A 23,861-nucleotide genomic window follows, 5' to 3' on the forward strand; every position below is an offset into this window, starting at 1 on the left:
CCCAGAGCTGCACTCACTATTCTGCTGGTGCAGACACTGTGTACGTACATTACATTACTGATCCTGAGTTACATTCTGTATTATACCCCAGAGCTGCACTCACTATTCTGCTGGTGCAGTCACTGTGTACATACATTACTGATCCTGAGTTACATCCTGTATTATACTCCAGAGCTGCACTCACTATTCTGCTGGTGCAGACACTGTGTACATACATTACTGATCCTGAGTTACATCCTGTATTATATTCCAGAGCTGCACTCACTATTCTGCTGACGCAGTCACTGTGTACATACATTACTCATCCTGAGTTACCTCCTGTATTATACCCCAGAGCTGCACTCACTATTCTGCTGGTGCAGTCAATGTGTACATACATTACATTACTGATCCTGAGTTACTTCCTGTATTATACTCCAGAGCTGAACTCACTATTCTGCTGGTTAGTATTGGAAACATTCTCAGTGTAGCTGAGTGCTGGTAATGCAGAGGAGCACATCGTATTTTCTACATTATTACTCTATAGCACTTTCTGTAAATTCCCACCACTGAAGCAAGTCCTGTGCAGACACTGAACAAGTAAGGCCTCTTTCACACTTCCGTTTTGACTTGTCAGTTAAAATCCGCCAAAATGGCGGAAAGCGGATCCGTTTGTAACAGATGCAAACGGATGGCACCGGACCGTTTTTTTTGACGGATCCGTTGAATGCTGAATTTTAAAGGAACGAGAGAGAGAGAGATTTTCCACCGCCAGAAACGATTTCAGGGTTAAATCCCTGGCTGACTTCCTTTCTCCGGGCATGCGCACTGTAAAATGCGGATCCTACAGCCAAAAAAACGTTGCAGGGTCCGTCCAGGCATGCCGGCGGACGCTAACATTTTGGCGGATCTACAAAAAAACGGATCCAACGGATGGCCATCCGTCAAGATCCGCCGGTAATGCAACTCAATGGGGAAAAAAACGGATCCGTCAAAAAAAATGGCGGATCCATATTTTTCAAAAACTGGCGGATTTTGACTAATGGTCAAAAATGGAAGTGTGAAAGAGGCCTTAGAAAACCTGCTGTACTGATGTATATTTTGATTTCTTTCTTTACGTCATGCAGTTTATAATAATAATATAGAATAAACAACCCCCATGCTAGAATTAAGGAGCTCAGTCAGGAGGAGTGTGTCTGAAAAGAAGTTTTGTGACTGTTTGTAATAACCAGCAAAATTGTGAATTCAGCTCTGGAGAATGTAGCTCTGGAGAACATGATACATAATGTAATGTCACTGTGTATATACACAATGACTGAACCTCATACAGTCACCACTAGAGGGAGCTTAACGCATACATTCATACAATAGTCGCTACAAGAAAAAGTGATGCAATTAGCTCCCTCTAGTGGCGGCTACAGGTGGCCAAAATGTAACGATGACCGTGTGAAGAGACTCAATATCAGGAAACTGAAGCTAAAGATGTATTCAGCGCAGAATTATGAACCTCAAAACATGGATAAGAATGTATCATTTTAGGGAATGCTCTAAGTCAGCCGTGTTGTGATATTTTATACCTTGGTGCTAACGTCCCACGCTGCCTGGATCAGACACGAGGCTCGAATCTCTCAGAAATCCATTCAAAACAATCAATAAAGCTGCAATAATTAACATGACGCTTCTCACGGCACTTCTACAGGATACAGTATAAATTCCAAATTAATATTTAAAGGGGCGGTGCACCATCTTCAAGCAAGTTACATAGGCATACCAAGAGACATCATCAGAAGAGGTGTGACAGCTCAGATTCCTCTATATAGCCCAAAAGGAAAACTGCATTATAATGGACCCTCACTTGATTCTTAGTTAATAGATGGGGAGACCCTCTATTCTGGCCAGGTCCTGAATAGAGGGTCTCCTGGTCCAGGTCTTTTCTAGAGAACAGAGCCATCACAGAAAGTGTCTTTGGCTCTGGAGGACCCGTCCCGTCCTGCATTCCATAGACATCCTATCGATGTGAGTGGACACAGTGTAATGCCCAGTTTCCCCTGTGGAGGCAGTGCAGGGAAACCGATCAGTTACTTCCAGCTTTTCCCGTAGACTGACTATCTGACGTCTCAGCAGGAGGACACATTTTTGCTCAGTTTAGTATGAAGTCACTATTTCTTAAAGAGTTATCCACGGCAGAGAACCAACCAGAAATATGTAAGCGGCCAATATGAATAATGTCCACAGCTAAAGTAACTTTATATATGGAGTACTCACTGAGGAGGGTAAACCTGGGGGCACTTTTCTAACTTTCTTTGCTTGTACCTCTGTCAGAGAGAAAAAAAAAGTAAAAGTGGTTTAGGACAAGATACTACGCGGGGCATTATAAGACAATAGCACCTTGTGATGAGCGAGCGCACCCGAATAAGGTGTTATCTGAGAATGCTCCTGTGCTGCACACACAGCAGGGATTCCCCCAGGTGTTGCTGCTGTTCAACAGCCGCGAGACATGGAGCGGCGGGGACTCAAACATATTTTTCAAGCGTGCCGAAGACACTCGGTTAGCACCCGAGCATGCTCAGATAACACCTTAGGCAGGTGCGCTCGCTCATCACTAAAAACAGCATCATTCGTTTAATCATCAGCACAAAACAGCTAGTGTATGAAGGAGCTAAAGAATCAATTATATTTTTAGTTTATTATTTACAGAATATTCATTCTTACAACCATATCATTCCGTAAAAAAAGTCAACTTGGCGAGAGCCCTAGGAGCGATCTGACTGGATAAAGAACTCTTCTGACTTTTTATTGAGAGCCATTTGAGTAGCGCCAAGCTAGCACTTAACAAGATATTGGTAACTATTAGTGACGAGCGAGTATGCTTGTTGCTCAGGTTTTTCCGAGCATGCTCTGGTGTCCTCCGAGTATTTTGGCGTGCTCCGAGATTTAGTTTTCCTCGTCTCAGCTGCATGATTTACGGCTGCTGGACAGCCTGAACACATGTGTGGAATACCTGTTTGTTAGGGAATTCCCACATGTATTCAGCCTGTCTGCAAGTCGCAAATCATGCAGCTGAGACGCCGAAAACTAAATCTCGGAGCACGCCAAAATACTCAGAGGACACCAGAGCATACTCGGGAAAACCTGAGCAACGAGTATACTCGCTCATCACTAGTAACTATCAGCCTGTCTACTATTAGGATTTCATGGCTTTTAAGGATAATATATGTCATCCAATCCATTCACAATGGCTATCTTACCAGAGGTAACCCTAAAAAGAGAAGCTGCGCTGCGTTCTTATAAGGGACTTATAGATACAATTCAGCACACGGGACGGAAAAGAGAGGATTAACAAATACTAATAAACCAGTATCAGTAGTATCAAATGCCAAGTATTAGAGGAACGTCTTAAAATCTACCAAATCCTACACCTCTAACATCAAGGAAATATAAATAAATACATAGAACGCTCAAAAAAATAAAGGGAACACGATGACATAAGATGTGGTATTTTAGTGTTCCCTTTATTTTTTGAGCAGTGTGTATGCACATATATATATATATATACACACACTCTGTACTTATTTTTTTGTTATTTATTGGTACTTTAGGTTTTATGTCACCAATCTACATAGTTAAGTGAAATTTGTAAAAAAAAAAAAAAAAAAGTTTTGGAAAATAAATAAAAAAATTATATATATATATATATTTATTATCTATATTATTATTTATTTTACTCATTTATATCGTGTCATTAATTATCTATATATATAATGTATAAACAAATAAAAATGAATAAATGAATATAAACATATATATATATATATATATATGTGATTTTGGTTATCTATTTTTGGTAAGTAATGCTGATAAAGTTTTCTGTGGCCATTCTACATCTTTAAGAAAAATTTGTAAAAAAAAAAAAAATAAAAAAAAATGTATCCCTCCATTTGCAGTCTCTCTTTAAATAATAATAAAAAATCCCTGATATTACTTTAGCCACCCCAATCTTTCGGGAGAGGGTTTTTACTATGGTTTTCCAAAACTTCTCGCTATAGCTTGGAGTTAGGACTGGTAACATATTTACATTTTATTACATTTTTGAGCTGTTTTTTTTAGTTTTTACCATTAATCGTTATTTTTTTTTAAAGATTTTTTTCAGGCTAAAAAAAAAAGACCCCATAATTCTATGTGAACTATTTCCAATCCTTTTGCACGGCGCGGCGGCGGTGATGTCACGGCTCGCCGTCCCTCCCCGTATACTCTGCGCAATGGCTCAGAATAAGCGCTGAGCCGCTGGGTAACGGAGGAATATCCGAAGGCTCTCGTTATCGTGTGGGTCTCTGTGGGGTACAAGGTTTATCTGACAGTGTAACTGGATACTATTACCAGGCAGAAAATAAAGATAATACTCACCCATTGAGCTGCTGTGAAAAGGCCTCCTCCTGGAGTTATTGCTTGAATAATGATAGTACTGAGAGCCAGGCTTTGTGGGTGAGAGCGCTCCTGAATTCCCAATGTCCATGTCACCTCCGAGCAGGCTCTGCTAGAAACCACACAAGAAAACAAAGTATTCATATTTATTCAGCATGTCCTCTATTGTTTACACAAAGCAAAAGCATAAAAAACAACATAAACCCCCAAAACCGCAATATATGTATATTATGTAGCGCTCATAGATGCCGGAGATCCGGGAACACCAGGTCCGGTATTGGCTGGACTACCAAGAGCCGGGGACGTACAATCACCTTATTCATTAGCCGTCGTTCTGTGCTCACTATAAAGACACAGAAAACACAAAAAAGGCAACATGCCAACAACATGATAGTCCATGGCACAGCAGACACTGATGGGTTTTTTTTTCTTTTCTTATTGTCCTTTATTCTGCCATCATGGTTCTTGATTTTCGTTTTAGACGAAAATTGGCGGAATGTAAAATAAAAAAAAAAAGGTGAAAATAAAAAAAGTGAACATAAATTAAAAGGAAATAAAATAAAAATCATTAATAATAATAAAAAAAATAATGGAGGATAATAAAAAAGGACAAGAATAAAAAATAAATTTGAATAAATAAAATTAAAAAATTGTGTCAAATTTATTAAGTTAATAAAAATAATAATAATAATAGTAAAATAAATAAAAGCTTGATGTTGATAATAATAGAATAAATAAAAGGATAATAATAATAAATATAATAAATAAAATGATAATACTAAATAAAAGGATAAAATAATGAATAAAATATTTATAATTCAATATTATAAAATAATAATAAAAGGATAAAATAATGAATAAAATATTTATAATTCAATAATAATAATATAAAAAATAAATATAATAAAATAATAATAAATAATGCAATAATAGTCATAATAATAATAAAAAATAATAACAATGATAAACATAATAACAAATAAATGCATACAAAAATATAATCTAATAAAATAAAGATAAAATTCAGACAAATGTAACAGAAAAAAACATCAAAAGTTACAAAAATATAAAAGATATTTATTATTATTAGTTGTGGGGTGGTGCAATTTTTTTGCTATTTTTTTATTTTTTTTGTTACATTTTACAAAAAGAGTTACATTTTTTTTCCTAAACTGAATCATCTCCTATTATCCAACGATTGTTACGAGCTGATGAACATAGTTTGCTAGTGGAAAGGAAGTTGAGGAGGAAGCGTCTTTTCTGGTGAAATTTCAAGCGGGAGCAAAAAAAAAAAAGCAAAGAAAAAAAAAATTGCAAAGAAACGAGGCGGCAACAAGGTTATTAAGATAAAGTTAATCATGAATTTACTATAAACTAGGATGTAACTTACCCATAATACACAAGTCCCTTGATTACACCTAGCACTGAACACATTGTACTTGTAATTGTTCTCACATGGGCTGGAGCAGGTGCAAATCCCTTCATTTTATATTAAGAGCAAATTTATCATTTAAAAAAAAATTAAAAAAAAAGGAAAAGAAAAAAAAAGGAAAATTTAAAATTAAGTAGCGGAAAAAAAAAATTCTAACTTTATCTTTACTTGTAATCAACTTTTACCGACTGAACTAATTACTGTACTTGATAAAGTACAGAATGTGTTTTGCCTAATCTAAATTCTAATCACCGTGTCACTCACAACAGACTTAGTAATGCTTCACTAACGCACTATTCACATGCAAAATACTCTAAATGGCCCAATTATGACTGTGCTCCTGTACCGCCGTTAACCCACTGAGAACTGAAAAATCTCACAAGCCACTCAGCCACTACAACAAAGAGCCCTTGTCTTAAATTAAGTCAGTCTTTTTTTTTTTTATTTATTTTTTTTTTTATTTCTAAATAGCTCAACAAAGTGGCGAGTCTTCTGCCCGGAGCAGTCGGTCAAATATGAGCCGGGAGATGGAAATTGGGGGGGGCGGAATCTAGAAGTTTGCAGACTGGTGACACCGTAGGACGGGGCGCACTATTCATGTGTAGGCTCCCTTTACTAGAGAGCAGGAGGTGGCAGAGCCGGAATGAAATAAGAGTTCTTACATAGGACTGCAGGTAGAGTAATACAGGCATGGACTGTGTGCACAGAGCCTGTATGGTGGCAGCAAAGCCCGGTACTACAGAGGTGCTCCGAGGGTCACAGTGCAGGGCGCTCTATAATAAAGGGCCGGTAAAGCGCCGGGCGTTATTACACTGAAGACACAATGAGGAGCCTGAGATCAGAAACCAGAGGGCAGGAGGCTCTGGCCCATCTATCACCTATTTATAGGAGAAATAGCAGGCGGCGCTCCAATATTTACCAAACAACACACCGGACTTTATCCAGCCCATGTGGCGCGGCCATACTACATCGGCTAAAGTCCACTCTGTTGTCTGGTAAATATTGGAGCGCTGCCGGCGGTTTCTGCTTGATATTTTTGCAAATAACAGATAATTTGCACTGGAGGCCGCGCACCCACCGCGCCGGGACGTACAGTGTGCGGGAGAGAGGACCACAACACTACAGTGCGGGGTCAGGGCTTTATGGACACACAGTCTCTGGTCCAATGTGATATATGAAGAAAAATCAGCAGCACTGCGATCAGAAATGAGAAAAGAAAGGACTTTTTATTAGCCCATTGGATTGAGAAATGTTCTGTCATGGGGCCAAAAAGTCGTCACATGGGCTAAGAAAAAGTCCTATTATTCATATCTGATTGGAGTGTGGCTAATTTTTCATCTATCTCTCCATTATCTAACTATCTATTATCTATCTATATATTATCCATCTATTATCTATCTATCATCTATCTATCATCTATCTATCTATTATCCATATATTCATCTTTCTATCTATTCATCTGTCTATTATCTATCTATCATTATTATTTATTTATATAGCGCCATTAATTCCATGGTGCTGTACATGAGAAGGGGGGGGGGGTTACATACAAAGCTATAGATATCGTTAAATTCTAAATATTATCTTTCTATTATCTGTCCAATATCTGTCATCTATCATCTATCAATATTATCTATCATCTATCTATTATCTATTTATCTATCTATTTATTATCTATCATCTATCTATCCATCTATTATCTATCTATCATCTATCTATCAATTATCTATCTATCATCTATCTGTCTATTATCTATCTATCTATTATCTATCTATCTATCATTATTTATTTATATAGCGCCATTAATTCCATGGTGTTGTACATGAGAAGGGGGGGGTTACATACAAAGTTATAGATATCGTTAAATTCTAAATATCATCTATCTATCATCTATTTATCTATCTATCTATTTATCTATATATCGGTTATCTGTCCATTATCTATCATCTATCTATTATCTATCTATCTTTCTATATCCATCCTCCTCACACCTATCGATCTATCCCGTGTCATGCATTAGTTTCTTGGGGCCGTATATACAGTAATGGCTGTAGTGTAATAGTAGTTCTCTATATCATAGCATAGGAGAATAACAATTTTACACAGTTGCTTTGTGTCCCATAATAATAATGCCCAGGATTTCTGATAATAACCTCTAATAATCTCATGCAGCGGTCGCCCTCCTCTAATAGTAGAATATTCCATTAGAAAGCCTTATCAGATAGAATGGGAGGAGATAGACTGTAGGCTGGATTTTTTTTTTCTCTAAAGGAATGCATCTAATAGCCACTAGGGGGCACCGCATCTCATCCTAAAGCTTTCCACCCCAATAGATTTATGTGAAAAAAACACATTTCTCATTGATTTCATTTCTGGTTTTCTCAGTTATTTGTCCCATGATATGTAGCGGAGATGAGTTTGTCACCGGATCATTTCTGGTCTCCCGAGGAGTCTCTGAGTGAGGAGGATGCAGTGCAGCATAGACTCTCGCGTTGTAGATGAGTGAGGGCAGGTTACTATCTCACCTCTACTTCATCTCACAATCATCTGCTTTCTTTTAATGATTTCGTATTGATACTTATCGATTTAAACGGGGAACTAAAACATCGTGGTGATTTTCCCAATTTTTCGAAAAATGGGAGAATTTTTTAAGACCAAAAAAAAACAATAATTGCTGTGTCCTAAAAAAAAAACCCCAGTTTTTCTCCTGTCACCAGGTTTTAACGCCGCAACAAAAGTTTAAATTGTTATGTGAACAACAAAATAAGATATATATATAATTGGGAGAAAAGTATAAAAATCCTAAAAGGGGCTTTCTATCCCATGGCCTGATAGTTCAGCTATCTGAATGACCAGTCTGTAATACTACATTTCACCTGTAGTGGCCGCTGTAGGGAAAATGAGCAGCAAACTAATCTCAGGAGTCGATCCCTAACTGATCGCACTTATGAATCTCAGATTAAAGGGGGCAAATCTGATGATTTTCACCTTTTATGATTATTACAAGTGTCTGATGGATAATGATCACTCCTATGGGTCCCTCATAGGGGGAAGGATGGTCACCATATCCAAACAGAGATTCTCTTTTCTGATGCTTTCACGACTAGTAGTTCATATCGAACCTTATACTGCATGGTGGCTCAGTCTTATGAGATGACCTATAGCCAACAAGTTGTAATATTACAGTTGTACTAATATATAAGAAGTGAGACCCTTAGAGGCCAAACACAGCATAGAACAAGCAAGTGACACTACTCTGTCCTCCTTCTCCAGGACCTGTCTTCTGCCTACGACACCGTGGACCATTCCCTCCTGCTCCAGATTCTCTCATCTCTTGGCATCACAGACTTGGCCCTATCCTGGACCTCATCATATCTAACAGACCAGACATTCAGTGTGTCCCTCTCCCACACCACCTCCTCACCTCACCCTCTCTCTGTCGGTGTTCCTCAAGGCTCTGTCCTAGGACCCCTACTCTCCTCCATCTACACCTTCGGCCTGGGACAGCTCATAGAATCCCATGATCTCCAGTATCATCTCTACGCCGATGACACACAGATCTACCTATCTGGACCTGACCTCGCCTCCTTACTGTCCAAAATCCCACAATGTCTGTTCGCTATTTCAGCCTTCTTCTCTGCTCGCTTTCTAAAACTGAACATGGACAAAACAGAATTCATCATCTTCTCCCATCTCACTCCACCCCTCCACCAGACCTATCCATCAATGTCAATGGCTGCTCACTTTCCCCAGTCCTGCATGCTCGGTGCCTCAGGGTGATCCTCGACTCTCTCTTTCAAACCACATATCCAAGCCCTCGTCTCCTCCTGCTGCCTCAAACTCAAAAATATTTCCGCTTATTCCTCAACCACGAAACCACAAAAACACTAGTGCATGCCCTTATCATCTCCCGCCTCGACTACTACAACCTCTTACTCTATGGTCTCCCCTCTAGCACTTTGGCACCATTCCAATCCATCCTACATTCTGCTGCCCGACTAATCCACCTGTCTCCCCGCTATTTCCCAGCCTCTCCCCTATACTAAGCCCTTCATTGGCTTCCTATCATGCAGAGGCTCCAGTTCAAAACCCTAACTATAACATACAAAGCCATCCACAACCTGTCTCCTCCCTACATCTGTGACATGGTCTCCCACTACTTACCCACTTACCCACACGCAACCTTCGATCCTCCCAAGATCTCCTTCTCTACCCCCCTCTTATGTCTTCATCCCACAACCACATACAAGACTTCTCCCGTGCTTCCCCCATACTCTGGAATTCTCTACCTCAACACATCAGACCTTCAAAAAGAACCTGAAGACCCACCTCTTCCAACAAGCCTACAACCTGCAGCGATCCTCAGTCTACTGAACCGCCGCACGACCAGCTCTACCCTCTCCTAGTGTATCCTCACCCATCCCCTGTAGACTGCGAGCCCTCGCGGGCAGGGTCCTCTCTCCTCCTGTACTTATGTGTGTCTTGTATTGCTCATGTTTATTGTACTTGTCCATATTTGCCCCTTTCACATTTAAAGCACCATGGAATAAATGGCGCTATAAAAATGTATAATAATAATAAATGAATCACATGGGATCCATAATATAGACCCTAAACCATAGATCTATAAAGAACTGTGGATTTAATAACAGATTAGGGTCATATTTGTAGTAAAAAAAAATTGTATCTTTCATGTTTCCTGTAAATTCTCTTAAGCCGCACTGGCCCTTTAAATTGCACTGACTTCCAGCTATCGTAATAATAATAGAGAAAAATCTGACCTCTGTGTACATGAGACTTACAGGGGTTTTATGGGTCAGGGGCTGACATTAAAATGTCTCATATATAAAGACCGGCGGGAGCCAAACACAACCCAGAATATAACTTTACTGCAGCTTTAACCTCGGTTTATAGACTGCAAATAGTAGTAACACGAATGGCGGAATAACAAGCGTCTCTCCGCACCGCGAGGCCTGCGAAACCTCCGCCGAGCAGGAGCCAAGCGCTACCGGCACACAGTCCGACCCCGGAAAAAGAAGGAATATAAAGAGACAATAAATATGGAAAGAGCTACATTATAGGCAGAATATCCAATATATAGGCTCTACAGTCCACAATATACAACATACTGGCTGTCTACACATCTATCTACCATCTATTATCTATCTATTATCTAATTATTATCCATATATCATCTATTATTATCTCTCTATTATCTATCTATTATCTATCATCTATTATCTATCTACTATCTATCATCTATCTACCATCTATCTAATTATTATCTATCTATCATCTATTATCTACCTATTATCTATTACACTGGTCAACAGCATTTTTGGTGCCAAAGATATTTCATCGAATTTAGGGTATTTTTGGGGTGCTGATTCTGAATATGTCATCAGTTTTGCCAGATTGGCTCAAGTTTTTGAGATTTTTGGTATCTTATTTATAGCACTTGTTGGTAAATGCGACGCATCATCTCATTAATTTCTTTGGATTAGTACTTGAACTGAGCAGTTCTCAATATAGTTTTGTGTTAATTAGTGTTCTAAAAGTTTGTTCATAGCTTGATTTTTGCACTAACTTTATGTTGTTGTCTGTTTTCCAGTGAAAAGCATGAACTCATCAAGAAGAAGTTGTCTTAACGATCCAGACTCATTCTGTTACATTTGTGGTGAATACACACTGCCAAAACATAGAAGAAACATAACAGACTTCGTAAAAAAAGTGTATTTTGCCTATTTTGGGGTTATGCTTGGGGACCAAGACAAGTTTTGGGCACCACACATAGTGTGCAAAGCATGTATCGAATTATTACGAAAATGGAGCAAAGGACAAAGAAAAAGCTTCAAATTTGGTGTTCCAATGGTGTGGAGAGAGCCAAAAAATCATCATGATGACTGTTATTTATGGTAAACACAGGTACAGGCACATCTTCACAATGAGGGACAGGCCTTCTTGCAGATTCCATGTTACTCCCATTTTCGTTTCTTATGCTTATTGAATCCTTGCACTTGCACTGCACAGAAATAACAGTCATCATGATGATTTTTTGGCTCTCTCCACACCATTGGAACACCAAATTTGAAGCTTTTTCTTTGTCCTTTGCTCCATTTTCGTAATAATTCGATACATGCTTTGCACACTATGTGTGGTGCCCAAAACTTGTCTTGGTCCCCAAGCATAACCCCAAAATAGGCAAAATACACTTTTTTTACGAAGTCTGTTATGTTTCTTCTATGTTTTGGCAGTGTATATTCACCACAAATGTAACAGAATGAGTCTGGATCGTTAAGACAACTTCTTCATGATGAGTTCATGCTTTTCACTGGAAAACAGACAACAACATAAAGTTAGTGCAAAAATCAAGCTATGAACAAACTTTTAGAACACTAATTAACACAAAACTATATTGAGAACTGCTCAGTTCAAGTACTAATCCAAAGAAATTAATGAGATGATGCGTCGCATTTACCAACAAGTGCTATAAATAAGATACCAAAAATCTCAAAAACTTGAGCCAATCTGGCAAAACTGATGACATATTCAGAATCAGCACCCCAAAAATACCCCAAATTCATTAAAATATTTTGGACACCAGAAAAAAAATTTTTTTTCGTTGACCTGTGTTATATCTTTATTATCTATTATCTATCTATCTACTATCTATCATCTATCTATTATCTATCTATCGTCTTTTATGTATCTATTTATTATCTATCATCTATTATCTATCGTCTATTATGTATCTATTTATTATCTATTATCTATCATCTATTATCTATCTATCGTCTATTATGTATCTATTATCTATTTATTATCTCTCTATTATCTATCTATCTATTATGTATCTATTATCTATTGTCTATCTATTATCTATCTATCTATTATCTATCTATTGTCTATCTATTATCTATCTATCTATCATCTATTATCTATCGTCTATTATGTATCTATCTATTATCTCTCTAGTATCTATTATCTATCTATCATCTATCTATCGTCTATCTATCACCTATCTATCGTCTATTATGTATCTATCTATTATCTATATACCTATTATCTATTATCTGTCTATCTATGATCATCTATTATCTATTATCATCTATTATCTATTATCTCTCTATTATTTATTATCTATTATTTATTATCTATCTATCCATCTATTATCTACCTATCATCTACCATTGTATCACTCATATCTATCTATTCTCTATCTATAGTTCTATTTAACATGTAGCTAATGGTGATGCTCAGACGATTGACATTTCGCTCACACACAACAGATTTCTCCCTTTGCTCCTAGAAATTACAGTCTGATGTCAGATCTTCGCAGCGCTGTGCAGAGCAGGCCGTAATCTTCCGCAGCCCTGAGGCTGTCACTGCTCCGCCTGACAACTAATAAGGTAGAGATTTGGTAGTTAGCCAAGTGGTGACAACTCGGGAAGACTCAGGGAAAGCTGCTTCTCCTCCAGCATGCCGCTGATAATAGAGAACCTGAGCTAATGTACAGAGAAATCGTCCATAATATCACCGTCTATTTCCCCTCCTGCTAATGCCTTGGCGGAGCGGAGGACGCGGCCAGGCGCATGTTTTACATGGACATTACACTTAAATATATATGTAAATCAGACAAAGTCTTTTATCACTTGTAGACTCTTCTCTTTATAGATCAGAGATTTTAAGCGGCTTTGATAGCAGATTTTCCTTTTTTTATAATTTTCTATTCTATTATAGATTTTAAAATATGCTCGTTCCATTGAGGATTTTTTCTTTACAGACTACGTCTATCAGCTTTAAGTGTGAGATAAAACTCTGTAAAAGACAACATAAAACACTTTGCCCTGTACTGCAGCTCTCTCTGCCCCTCTCTCAGCAGTAAGTCCAAGCGCCCTCTAAAATAGCAATTATCATTGCATCCAAATAATCAGCTAAGCCCCCGTACACATTAGGTTAAAGTCAGCTGAATATCTTCATGATCAGCCTACAGTCTAAAGTGTCCTTCCGACTAGTGATGGGTTAAACTGTGGATGTTCGGGTCTGGTGGGTTTGTCGATCAGTTAGACTAAGTCCACACTTGCGTTTGGGTGCTCTGCGTAGGGCTGTGTACTTCATCCCTTCAGATCCGCCTACTTCTGCATGCGTCCTACGTACCTATCCTTAACATTGGTTACGCAGGGACATGCGTTGTATGGACATGTGTTCCCGTGCGGTCGGTGGGCACATCAAAACAACACACGTGGACACATCCGCATACAACGCATGCCCCTGCATACCCAATGTTAAAGATAGGTACGCAGGACGCATGCAGAAGTAGGCGGATCTGATGGGAAGAAGTACGCAGCCCTACGCAGAGCACCCAAACGCAACGGTGAACTTAGCTTTAAAAACCGTTTGGATCAGGTACCAGATCAGTACCCGAACCGGAAACCAGACCCCATTTAGATGAATGGGAGGTCCGAACATCCATTGCTTGCCACACTGTAATCTGCATGACAGTGCGGCAAACACTGACTCTGACCGGCGGTAAGATTATTACGGATGTGTTACCAAGGCTGGTCAGGAGACAAATTTCCAGGAGTGGATTCTCTGGACCGTGGCACCGAGGGGCCCCGGGCGAGCTGCCAGGTGGAGCTGACCCCGATACAAGGATCGTTAGGAGCAGGCCCAGGGGTTCGGGTACCACGATAGCCGGTACCGAGAGGGGCGGCGCAGGACAGACTGGAGTAGGAATGCGGGACTGAAGCGTAGACAACAGAACGGAGAAGGAACATGGGAGGCAGGACTGGAGTAGGACTGTAGGACTGGAGTGTGGATAGCAGGATGGAGCAGGAACACCAGAGGCAGGACTGGAGTAGGACTGAAGGACTGGAGGGTGGATAGCAGGACGGAGCAGGAACACAGGAGGCAGGACTGGAGTATAGATAGCTGGACCCACGGAGCACCGGACTGCGGGGCTACTGCAGGAGCCACAGAAGACAGGACTGCAGAGAGCATACGAGGAAGCAGGGCCCAGTGTGCTAGCAAACACAACGATCAGGCGCCTCCCTCAGGGGGGGAACGGCCTGATATGGCCCTGTCAGGTCTGCCATTGGACCGTAGGTGCTTCTGGGTCAGGGCATTGCTGGAGCACAAGTAACAGGAGGGAGGCGCGGCCGCGGCCTATGGCGCATGTGCATTGCATACATTGACCCCATCAGCCGCGAGCCTGTCAGAAGGGACCGCCGTGGCTGTCGGGCAGCTGCGGCGTGGGAGCTGAGGCCGGGTGAGTATGGGGAGGTGGCGTGACAGGATGGTCATAGAGCTATGGTTCCCATGCTGCCAGGAGCTGTGCCAAGAGGTTATTATCAGCGGTGTCTGCTCTTGCTTTTATTAGTGGTAGCAGGTGTAGACTGATAGGAGTAGTACTCTCTCATCAACTGACGCCTCTGTGACTATTTATTGTCAAACTACTGTGTTTTCTCTTTTTAAATCATAATGACAACCCAGAACATCCAAATGACCCTGATCAAAAGTTTACATACCTTGGTGATTTTGGCCTGATAACATGCGCAGAAGTTGACACAAATGGGTTTGACTGGCTACTAAAGGTAACATCCTCACCTGTGACCTATTTGCTTGTAATTAGTGTATGTGCATAAAAGCTGAGTAAGTTTCTGGGATCCAGACAGACTCTTGCATCTTTCATCCAGCCAGTGATGTTTCTGGATTGTGAGTCATGGGGAAAGCAAAAGAATTGTCAACGGATCTACGGGAAAAGGTAGTTGAACTGTATAAAACAGGAAAGGGATATAAAAAGATATCCAAGGAATTGATAATGCCAGTCAGCAGCATTCAAACTGTGATTAACAAATGGAAAATCAGGGGCTCTGTAAAAACAAAACCACGGTCAGGTAGATAAACAAAAATGTTGTCCACAAACGCCAGGAAAATTGTTCGGGATGCAAAGAAAAACCCACAATTAACATCAACTGAAATACTGGACTCTCTGAAAACTAGCGGTGAGGCTGTTTCAAGATGCACAATAAGGAGGCACTTGAAGAAAAATGGGTTGCATGGTCGAGTCGCCAGAAGAAAGACATTACTGTGCAAATGTCACAAAGTATCTTGCTTTGCATATTGCAAAACAGCACAGAGACAAGCCTCAAAACTTCTGGAACAAGTTAATTTGGAGTGATGAGACCAAAATTGAACTTTTTGGCTACAACCATAAACGTTACATTTGGAGAGAGGTCAACATGGCCTATGATGAAAGGAACACCATTCCTACTGTAAAGCACGGAGGTGGATCGCTGATGTTTTGGGGATGTGTGAGCTACAAAGGCACAGGAAACTTGGTCAAAGTTGAAGGAAAGATGAAAGCAGCACATTATCAGCAAATACATGAGGCAAATTTGCAATCATCAGCCCGGAAGCTGCGCTTGGGACATGCATGGACGTTCCAACATGACAACAATCCAAAACACAAGGCCAAGTCGACCTATCATTGACTACAGCAGAGCAAAGTGAAGGTTCTGGAGTGGCCATCTCAGTCTCCTGACCTCAACATCATATCATTGAGCCACTCTGGGGAGATCAAAGCGCGTAGTTCATGCTAGACAGGCCAGGAATTTACAGGAACTGGAGGCTTTTTGTCAAGAAGAGTGGGCAGCTTTACCATCTGAGAAAATAAAGAACCTCATCCACAACTACCACAAAAGACTTCAAGCTGCCATTGATGTTAGAGGGGGCAATACACGGTATTAAGAAATGGGGTATGTAAACTTTTGATCAGGGTCATTTGGATGTTTTGGGTTGTCATTATGATTTAAAAAGAGAAAACAGTAGTTTGACAATAAATGGCTTCACCCAACCACTAACCATGAGTGGAGAAAAAAGTTTTGGTGTTATCATTCATATTCTCTGAAAAAAGGCAAAGAAAACAAAAATTCTGCCAGGGTATGCAAACTTTTAAGCACAACTGTATGATGGGAATATCTCTTTCAAGGGGTTATACAGGACTGGGAAAAAAAAAACATGACTACTTTCTTTCAGGCTGTACATGATATTGACGCGTTTCGGGTCACAATCCAAGTGGAAATGTGTAATGTGTCTCCACTTGGGAAATACTGAACAAAATGTATGTCTACTTATTTTAAAGAGCTTGTAAATAGAACGCTGCACATTTAGTATTGCTCAGCCTACCTCTCACATCACTAACAGCCTGCAGTAAAGGGAAAGATAAAGCCTCCATAAACCATCAGCCTGTAAGATTCATTTACTGCACCATTTGGGGATTGTGAGCAGCCAAATGAGCAGTCACCAGTATGGCTAATATTAACCCTCCGTCTGCCTCTTATGCAAAAGTACAACATGCTACCAAAGCGTGTTCGCGACCCCTCTAACTTGTGGTCCTAAACTACCACTATAAAAAGCATCTGTCAATTGAAAACGTGTTATCTAAATTTGTGAATTGAATTTTTTGATTAAATAAAACAAAACATAAAAAGAAAAGAACTGACACTTTGCCTGTACAGGTACTCCAGTGTCCCCAACACTCCAAAGATAGCGTATACTGCTGGAGAATTTAGATGTGCTACAGAATATGTTAGCGTTATACAAGCAAGAGAAATAAATACATTTATAAATAACAAGTACTAAATTCACTAACAAAAATGCTATATGGTGCTCAGTCCACTAGTGCCATACAGTGCCAAGATAAATAGTACATTGCAGTACCCACATAAACAGTGCCAGATAGTGCCAAGACAAATAGTGCCTTCCAGTACTCAGATCAAACAATTCCATACAGTGCCAAGATAAATAGTGCCATACAGTACTCAGATAAAGAGTCCCATACAGTGCCAAGCTATATAGTGCTATGTAGTGCCCAGATAAATAATGGCATATAGTTATCGTTTGCAAAGTGCCATAAAGTGCAGGGATAAACAGTGCCATACAGTGCTCAAACAAATAGTACCATATGGTGCATAGAAACAGTGCCATATAGTGTTCAGAAAAATAGTGTCATATAGTGACCAAATAAACAGTGCCATATATTAATCAAATACATAGTGTTATACAGTGGACAGATAAACAATGCCATATAGTGCTCAGACAAGTAGTTCCACATAGTGCTCAGATAAATAGTGCCATACAGTGCTCAGACAAATAGTGTCATACAGAGCACAGAAACAGTGCCACATAGTACTCAGATAAATTGCACCATACAGTGCTTCACTATATAGTGCCATGTAGTGCTCAGATACACTTTGCAATGCAGTGCCAGATAATTAGTGCTACATAGTGGTAAGTACCATACCGCTAACCACAAAGTGCTGTGAACAGATAGACTAGCACAGAAATGTACCACCAATAAGTGCGATAATCCCAGCCTTTAATTTAACCGACTGCCATGAAAGACTACATGAACACTGCAGTGGGAAGTTTTTCCTCTTGTAATGCAAGTGTGCTATATGCTCTAAAAGATGTGTATTTCTGCCTGCTCCTCCCTCCCACAACATATGATATTGCAGCTGCATCCCCCTCATTCCCATTTTTTTTTTTTTTACACTAGATGGTTTTTTGGCAACCAAACAGGTTTCTTAACATTTACCGACAGTGCGCAGGCAGGAAAAATAAAACTTCAGCCTGTTTGAAAGTTCATCCATACCTTATTATGATTAATTTTTAATTATCATATATATTATATGGAGAAAAGTATACGGTCACAGGTCTTAATCCTAGAATTCAGTTTTTTCCTTTAGTCCCAGTGCCTTCGGTGTATAAAATCCAGCCCTCGCCCCCACTGTATAATATCCTCCCACTCACCCCTAGTGTATAACATCCAGCTCCTCACCCTCGGTGTATAATACCCTCCCACTCGTTCCCCTGGTGTATAACATCTGGAACCTCACCCCAGGTGTATAACATCCAGACCCTCGCCCCCTGGTGTATAACATCTGGATCCCCGCCCTCGGTGTATAACATCCAGATCCTCGCCCCCTGGTGTATAACATCTGGATCCCCGCCCTCGGTGTATAACATTCAGATCCTCGCCCCATGGTGTATAACATCTGGACCCTCGCCCTCGGTGTATAACATCCAGATCCTCGCCCCCTGGTGTATAACATCTGTATCCTTGCCCTCGGTGTATAACATCCAGACCCTCGACCTCGGTGTGTGACATCCGGATCCTTGCCCCTGGTATATAACATACAGCCCTCGACCCCTGGTGTATAACATCTGACCTCTCGCCCTCATTGTATACTATCTGGTCCTTCATCCTTGGTGTATAACATCCGGCCCTTCGTGTGTAACATCTGGCCCATTGCCCCTAGTATATAACCTCTGGCTCCCCAATGCCATTTGCCTTTACTAACGTGACAGATCGGCCGGTGATGCAGATCTCACTCATACCAGCGCGGTCCTGTAATAGGAGCCACCGGGGTAACCAGTCCATTCATGACATTTCTTCCTTTTAAATCTTCCCCATCACCTGTGAGTGATATTATGGAGAAGTGGAAGTAATCGCAGCAACTCAGCCAGTGGAGGCCTTGCAACGTTACGAAGGGGGGGGGGGGCGGGGGAGTGCTGAGGAGCAGAGGGCAAAAAAGTCACCAATGGTCTCCTGACCCCATAACTACAGAGTTCAGACCTCCTCATGGATTAACATCAGCACAAACTCTGCGCCCCCACGGGGAGCTTCATGGCCGAGCAGCTGCATGCAGAATACATCACCAAGCACAATGCCGAGCGTTAGATGGAGTGGTGTAAAGCCGCCACCACTGGACTCTGGAGGAGATGTGTTCTGTACAGTGATGACTCACACTTCTCTATCTGGTGTCTGAAGAACAGGTTTGGTGAAGGAGAACATTACCCCTTGACTGCATTGTGTCCACTGTACAGGTGATGGAGGAGGATAACACTATGGGCTGTTATCAGGTGTCGGTCTCGGCCACTTCCAGTGAAGGGAAATCTTAATACTTCAGCAAAAAACCTTGTGAACAATTGTAGCCTCCAGCTTTGAGGGGACAGCTTGGGGGAGACCCTTTTCTGTTCCAAATAGAAAGATATAAGACAAATTTTGAGCAAGTAAATAAAAAAAAGTTCAAAAATTCCTATTCTAGGCCGACTTACTTTTTATTAGGCATTTTGCCCCAAATATCAGGCATTTTTTAACTTTACTAGACATTTTTTATAACATTCCAAGAAGTGGTAGGCAGAAAGAACAAAGAAGAGGCGCCTGCAATTACCAACGGCATGTATCACGTACGGCGATAATTGTGCTGCCAACAGCGGAGCCTTATATTTCCTCCGATGGGACATCATTGTTAAAGATTTATTATATTTAATTGGGAGCAAGCGGAAGAAAAAAAAAAGTTCAAAATGTGATAATAGGTTTCCGTTCAAAAAAGGGTAAAGTTATAGATATCATGTGTACAGCATAAATTACATTGAGTCCTAGCACCATGAACATATCATCTGTGAGCAATGATAATAATAGTCTGGGTTATATAATGTTCCTAAGCAGAATCGCTTCCAGTCCACTGCACCGTCACGGCCCTACAGGAGCTGACACCCATAGACGCCAGTCTTTGCCACATATTCTAATTGATGGCACAAATACTAAATATTAATATGCCTATGAGCTCCTCCGCGACATTTGACTTTAATATCTTTGTAGTAATTTAAACAGTCAAGTATCAAGTAAACGCGTGAATTTAGAGAACTCTTTAATTATCCGCCTAATTATTCCTATTGCTTATAATAAACCAATGTGCACCTGGTTTGACGAATCCTATTTTTGTTTGCCTTCGGCTGTGGAATTATTTAAAAAAAAACTACCGAATGAAGAGAATAGGTTAAATATTTCATTGTTATGGTGGAAATATATAAAAAAGCCCCGGAGTCATAGCAAAAATATAAAAGAACTTAAGTGTGAAATTAAAAGAAATAGAATTTGGAGTTAAAAAATGAATTATGAGAATAAAAAGAAAACAGAACTAAGACTTCAGAGATCAAAAGTTAGAAAACTGAGATAAAAGAAAAATCTAAAGTCTGAGAAAAGGGGTCAAAATTTTTGGAATCCCAGAATTTCAATTTTTATCTCAGAATTTCAATTTTTAGAATCCCGGTTGGAAGAATAGAATTTTCATATAAAAATTCTGACTGTATACCGAAATTTTGCCTTTTGTTTTAATTTTAAAATCTTGACTTTTTCATCTCACAATTTAGATTTTGATTTCATAATTTTGACTTTTTCCTCTCAAAATTCAGATAATTTCATCTGACTGTTTAATCTTAGAATTTCTCGTTTTCTTTCTGATTGCTGACTTTTTAGCTCAGAATTCTTTTTTTTCATCTTAGAATCCTGACTTTTGTCTTTTCTTTCTGAATTTTGGGGGTTTTCTATTCATCTCAGAAATCTGACTATTTGAACCATTCTGGCTATTTCATCGAATCCTGACTGTTTTATCTGAGAATTTTGATTTTCTTTCAGAATCCTGTGGGGTTTTTTTAATCTCAGAACTTGATTTTTTTTTTTTTTTTATCTGAGAATGCTGACTTTTTACCTCAAAATTCTTTCTTGTTTTCCATCTCAGATTCCAGACTTTTTCATCTTAGAATTTCATTTTTTCTTTCAGAATCCTGGGTTTTTATCTCAGAATCTCTGATTTTTTTTATCTCCAAATTCTTTCTTTCTTTTTCATCTCAGGACCTTCACTGTTTCATCGTAGAATTTTCATTTTTCTTTCTGAATCCTCATTTCTAACTCCTTTTTAATCTCAAATGTGTGCGTTTTTATCTCAGAATTATTTTCTAATCTTAGAATTCTGACTTCTGATAGAATTGTAACTTTCCATAAAGAGTCCAGGGTATCCAAGAACAAAAGCATGGAGAAGGAGAAAAAATACAAGGTCCTTTGGGGCCATAACTTTTGATCTTTGGCTCCTTTTTTCATAAGTGTTACTGATAGCTCCCACCAGGTTTTAAGTATTTTTGAGGGCAGGAAAATTTTTGTACATGTAAAGTAGATGTGAACAGAACACTGACTATCAGTTTATTACACACTTAAGGTATTTGTATTATTTTTTTTTTTGCTGTTTCTGACACTATTATTGAAGATATTTTTGAAATTTTCCAGCATTTTTCAAATCTGATAACTTAAGAAATAAACTGCATGTAAAATAAACTACTCTTGTAAATTCACCCAAGAAGGATAATTATAAATGTGCTTTTATATCAGGAATATGTGACACTTTCTCCGAAATTAAAAAAAATCACATTTACAAAAAAATTCTTCTCCTTTGTCAATATGTGAATCGTTTTGTGGCTATTTTGGAACATCCTCTGTATATTTTTATTAACATTGTTGCATGACTTGAGTAGATTTGCTATTAAGAGCACCAATAAAGCTCAGTGACAACCCTATGAAAGCAATAATGATGGCCATACAGTATGAGACATCATCAGATTTTCCACATCCTTAAAAAAGTTCTCTGCTCTGCACAATTTCTACTTGTTAGAAGTGTCCTTGTGCTGGGATGATCAGCTGTAATCTGTGGGGAAGCTTAACAACAAGTGTTCACTTTCCCTACAGTGCCTCCGCAGGGAAAATGAGGTATTACACTATTCCTATTAAAATCAGTGTTATCTTATGCCAGATAGGGTAGATTGTTATGAATGAGTCACCGGAGGAGGAAAAAACAAAAATGCAAGCTAAGTCCAGAAAACCGGAGAGGTTGGTAACTAACGGATTGCAGACCCCTGATCCTATTCACACAACTAACAGTAGCCGTGGAGTGTTCCTACGGTGATCCTAGACACCTCGTCACAGCCGGAGAGCTAAATAAGCCTAAAGAAAGAAAGGGGAAATCTAAACTGCCCCAGAGCAGACCCCAAAGCAATAGACAGCCCCCAACATGTATTGTCGGTGAAAACAGATGAAAACACAAACACAGACAGAAAGACAGGCAGAGCAAACAATGGGGCCCAACTTACTAGATAGGAAAGGACAGAAAAGATGCTAGCTGCAATCCGCAAAAACCCTACCAAAAATGTCCCAACACGTCTGATAAGAAAAACGTCCCTGAAGTCACTAGACTTCAAAATCCCTATATCAGCACTCCGATATATTCTGAAGAAAGAGCAAAAGAGATTTAACCGATCAGGGACAAAATGGAAATTCAGCAAAGCCCCAGCCGGGGCTGGCTGAACACAAAACTAAGCAAATCAGACCCAAATCTCATGGAACAATAACAGAGCAAAACTTAGCTTTCAGAAGACAGGAACTGAACTGGAGGCCAGAGCTCAGAGCAGAGAAATCACCAGCAACCTTACAGGGCGTCGGCAGCCTTATATCCACTCAGAGATTCCGGATATCCAATTGCAATCCACCTGTTCAGATGACAGGTTTCTCCCATCCAAATCAGTTTCACCACCTCCTTTCACCAGCAGAGGGAGTTCATCGGACATCAAAGGTGAACGAGAAAATGAGCTCACAACAGTAGATCCTCCAGAACGAGAAACTCTTTCTATCCTTTTATTATTCTATGCAAGCGATGAGGATTTAGACTAGAGAACACCCATCTATTAACTGAGAATTTTCCAATTAAATACACCAAATTAAGCACCCAAAAACTGTTCTGTACATTGTTAAAGGAGATTCCTGGTTTCATAAAACTCCTGTCCCACAGCTTCAGTTTGTTTTAAAAAAAAAACTAAAACTTTACTCACCCTCCCTGGGTCCAGCACCGAGTCTCCGCTCCCAGTGCATCCAATCAGCAAGCTCAGTGGTTGTAAGCACGAGACACTCAGCTCACTGACTGGCTGCAGCACTGTTGATGTGATGTCAATGCAAGAGCGGAGACTGCGTTGGACCATGTGATGGTGAGTAAACTTCAGCTTGTTTTGTTTTGTTAAACAAACTACAGCCATGGTTTTTCAGAAACTGAAAAAGGCACTGTGTAAACTAAACATTTTTAAATTGGGCGTCTATGTTACTTATCTCCAAGAAAACTAAATCAGAAAGGGGGAAAAAAAA

The 23,861-nt window shown here is 39.7% G+C and overlaps 1 protein-coding gene across 15 annotated transcripts in view; it reads right to left on the bottom strand.

Moving 5' to 3' along the window:
• TCF4 (transcription factor 4) overlaps positions 1-23,861 on the bottom strand; it is a 552,151-nt gene that overhangs the window by 225,979 nt on the left and 302,311 nt on the right. For 12 of the 15 annotated variants that reach the window (XM_073543843.1, XM_073543847.1, XM_073543838.1 and 9 more), the window contains 2 exons: positions 4,384-4,513; positions 2,245-2,294 (listed from right to left, as the gene is read on the bottom strand). In XM_073543843.1, coding sequence (XP_073399944.1) covers positions 2,245-2,294; positions 4,384-4,513 — 180 coding nt within the window. The remainder of the gene's footprint in view (positions 1-2,244; positions 2,295-4,383; positions 4,514-23,861) is intronic. The other 3 variants (XM_073543839.1, XM_073543836.1, XM_073543841.1) reach the window with 1 other exon arrangement.

Source organism: Dendrobates tinctorius, unplaced genomic scaffold, assembly GCF_039654945.1.
Source record: "Dendrobates tinctorius isolate UK_male_01 unplaced genomic scaffold, ASM3965494v1 ptg000135l, whole genome shotgun sequence".
NCBI classification, from domain to species: domain Eukaryota; kingdom Metazoa; phylum Chordata; class Amphibia; order Anura; family Dendrobatidae; genus Dendrobates; species Dendrobates tinctorius.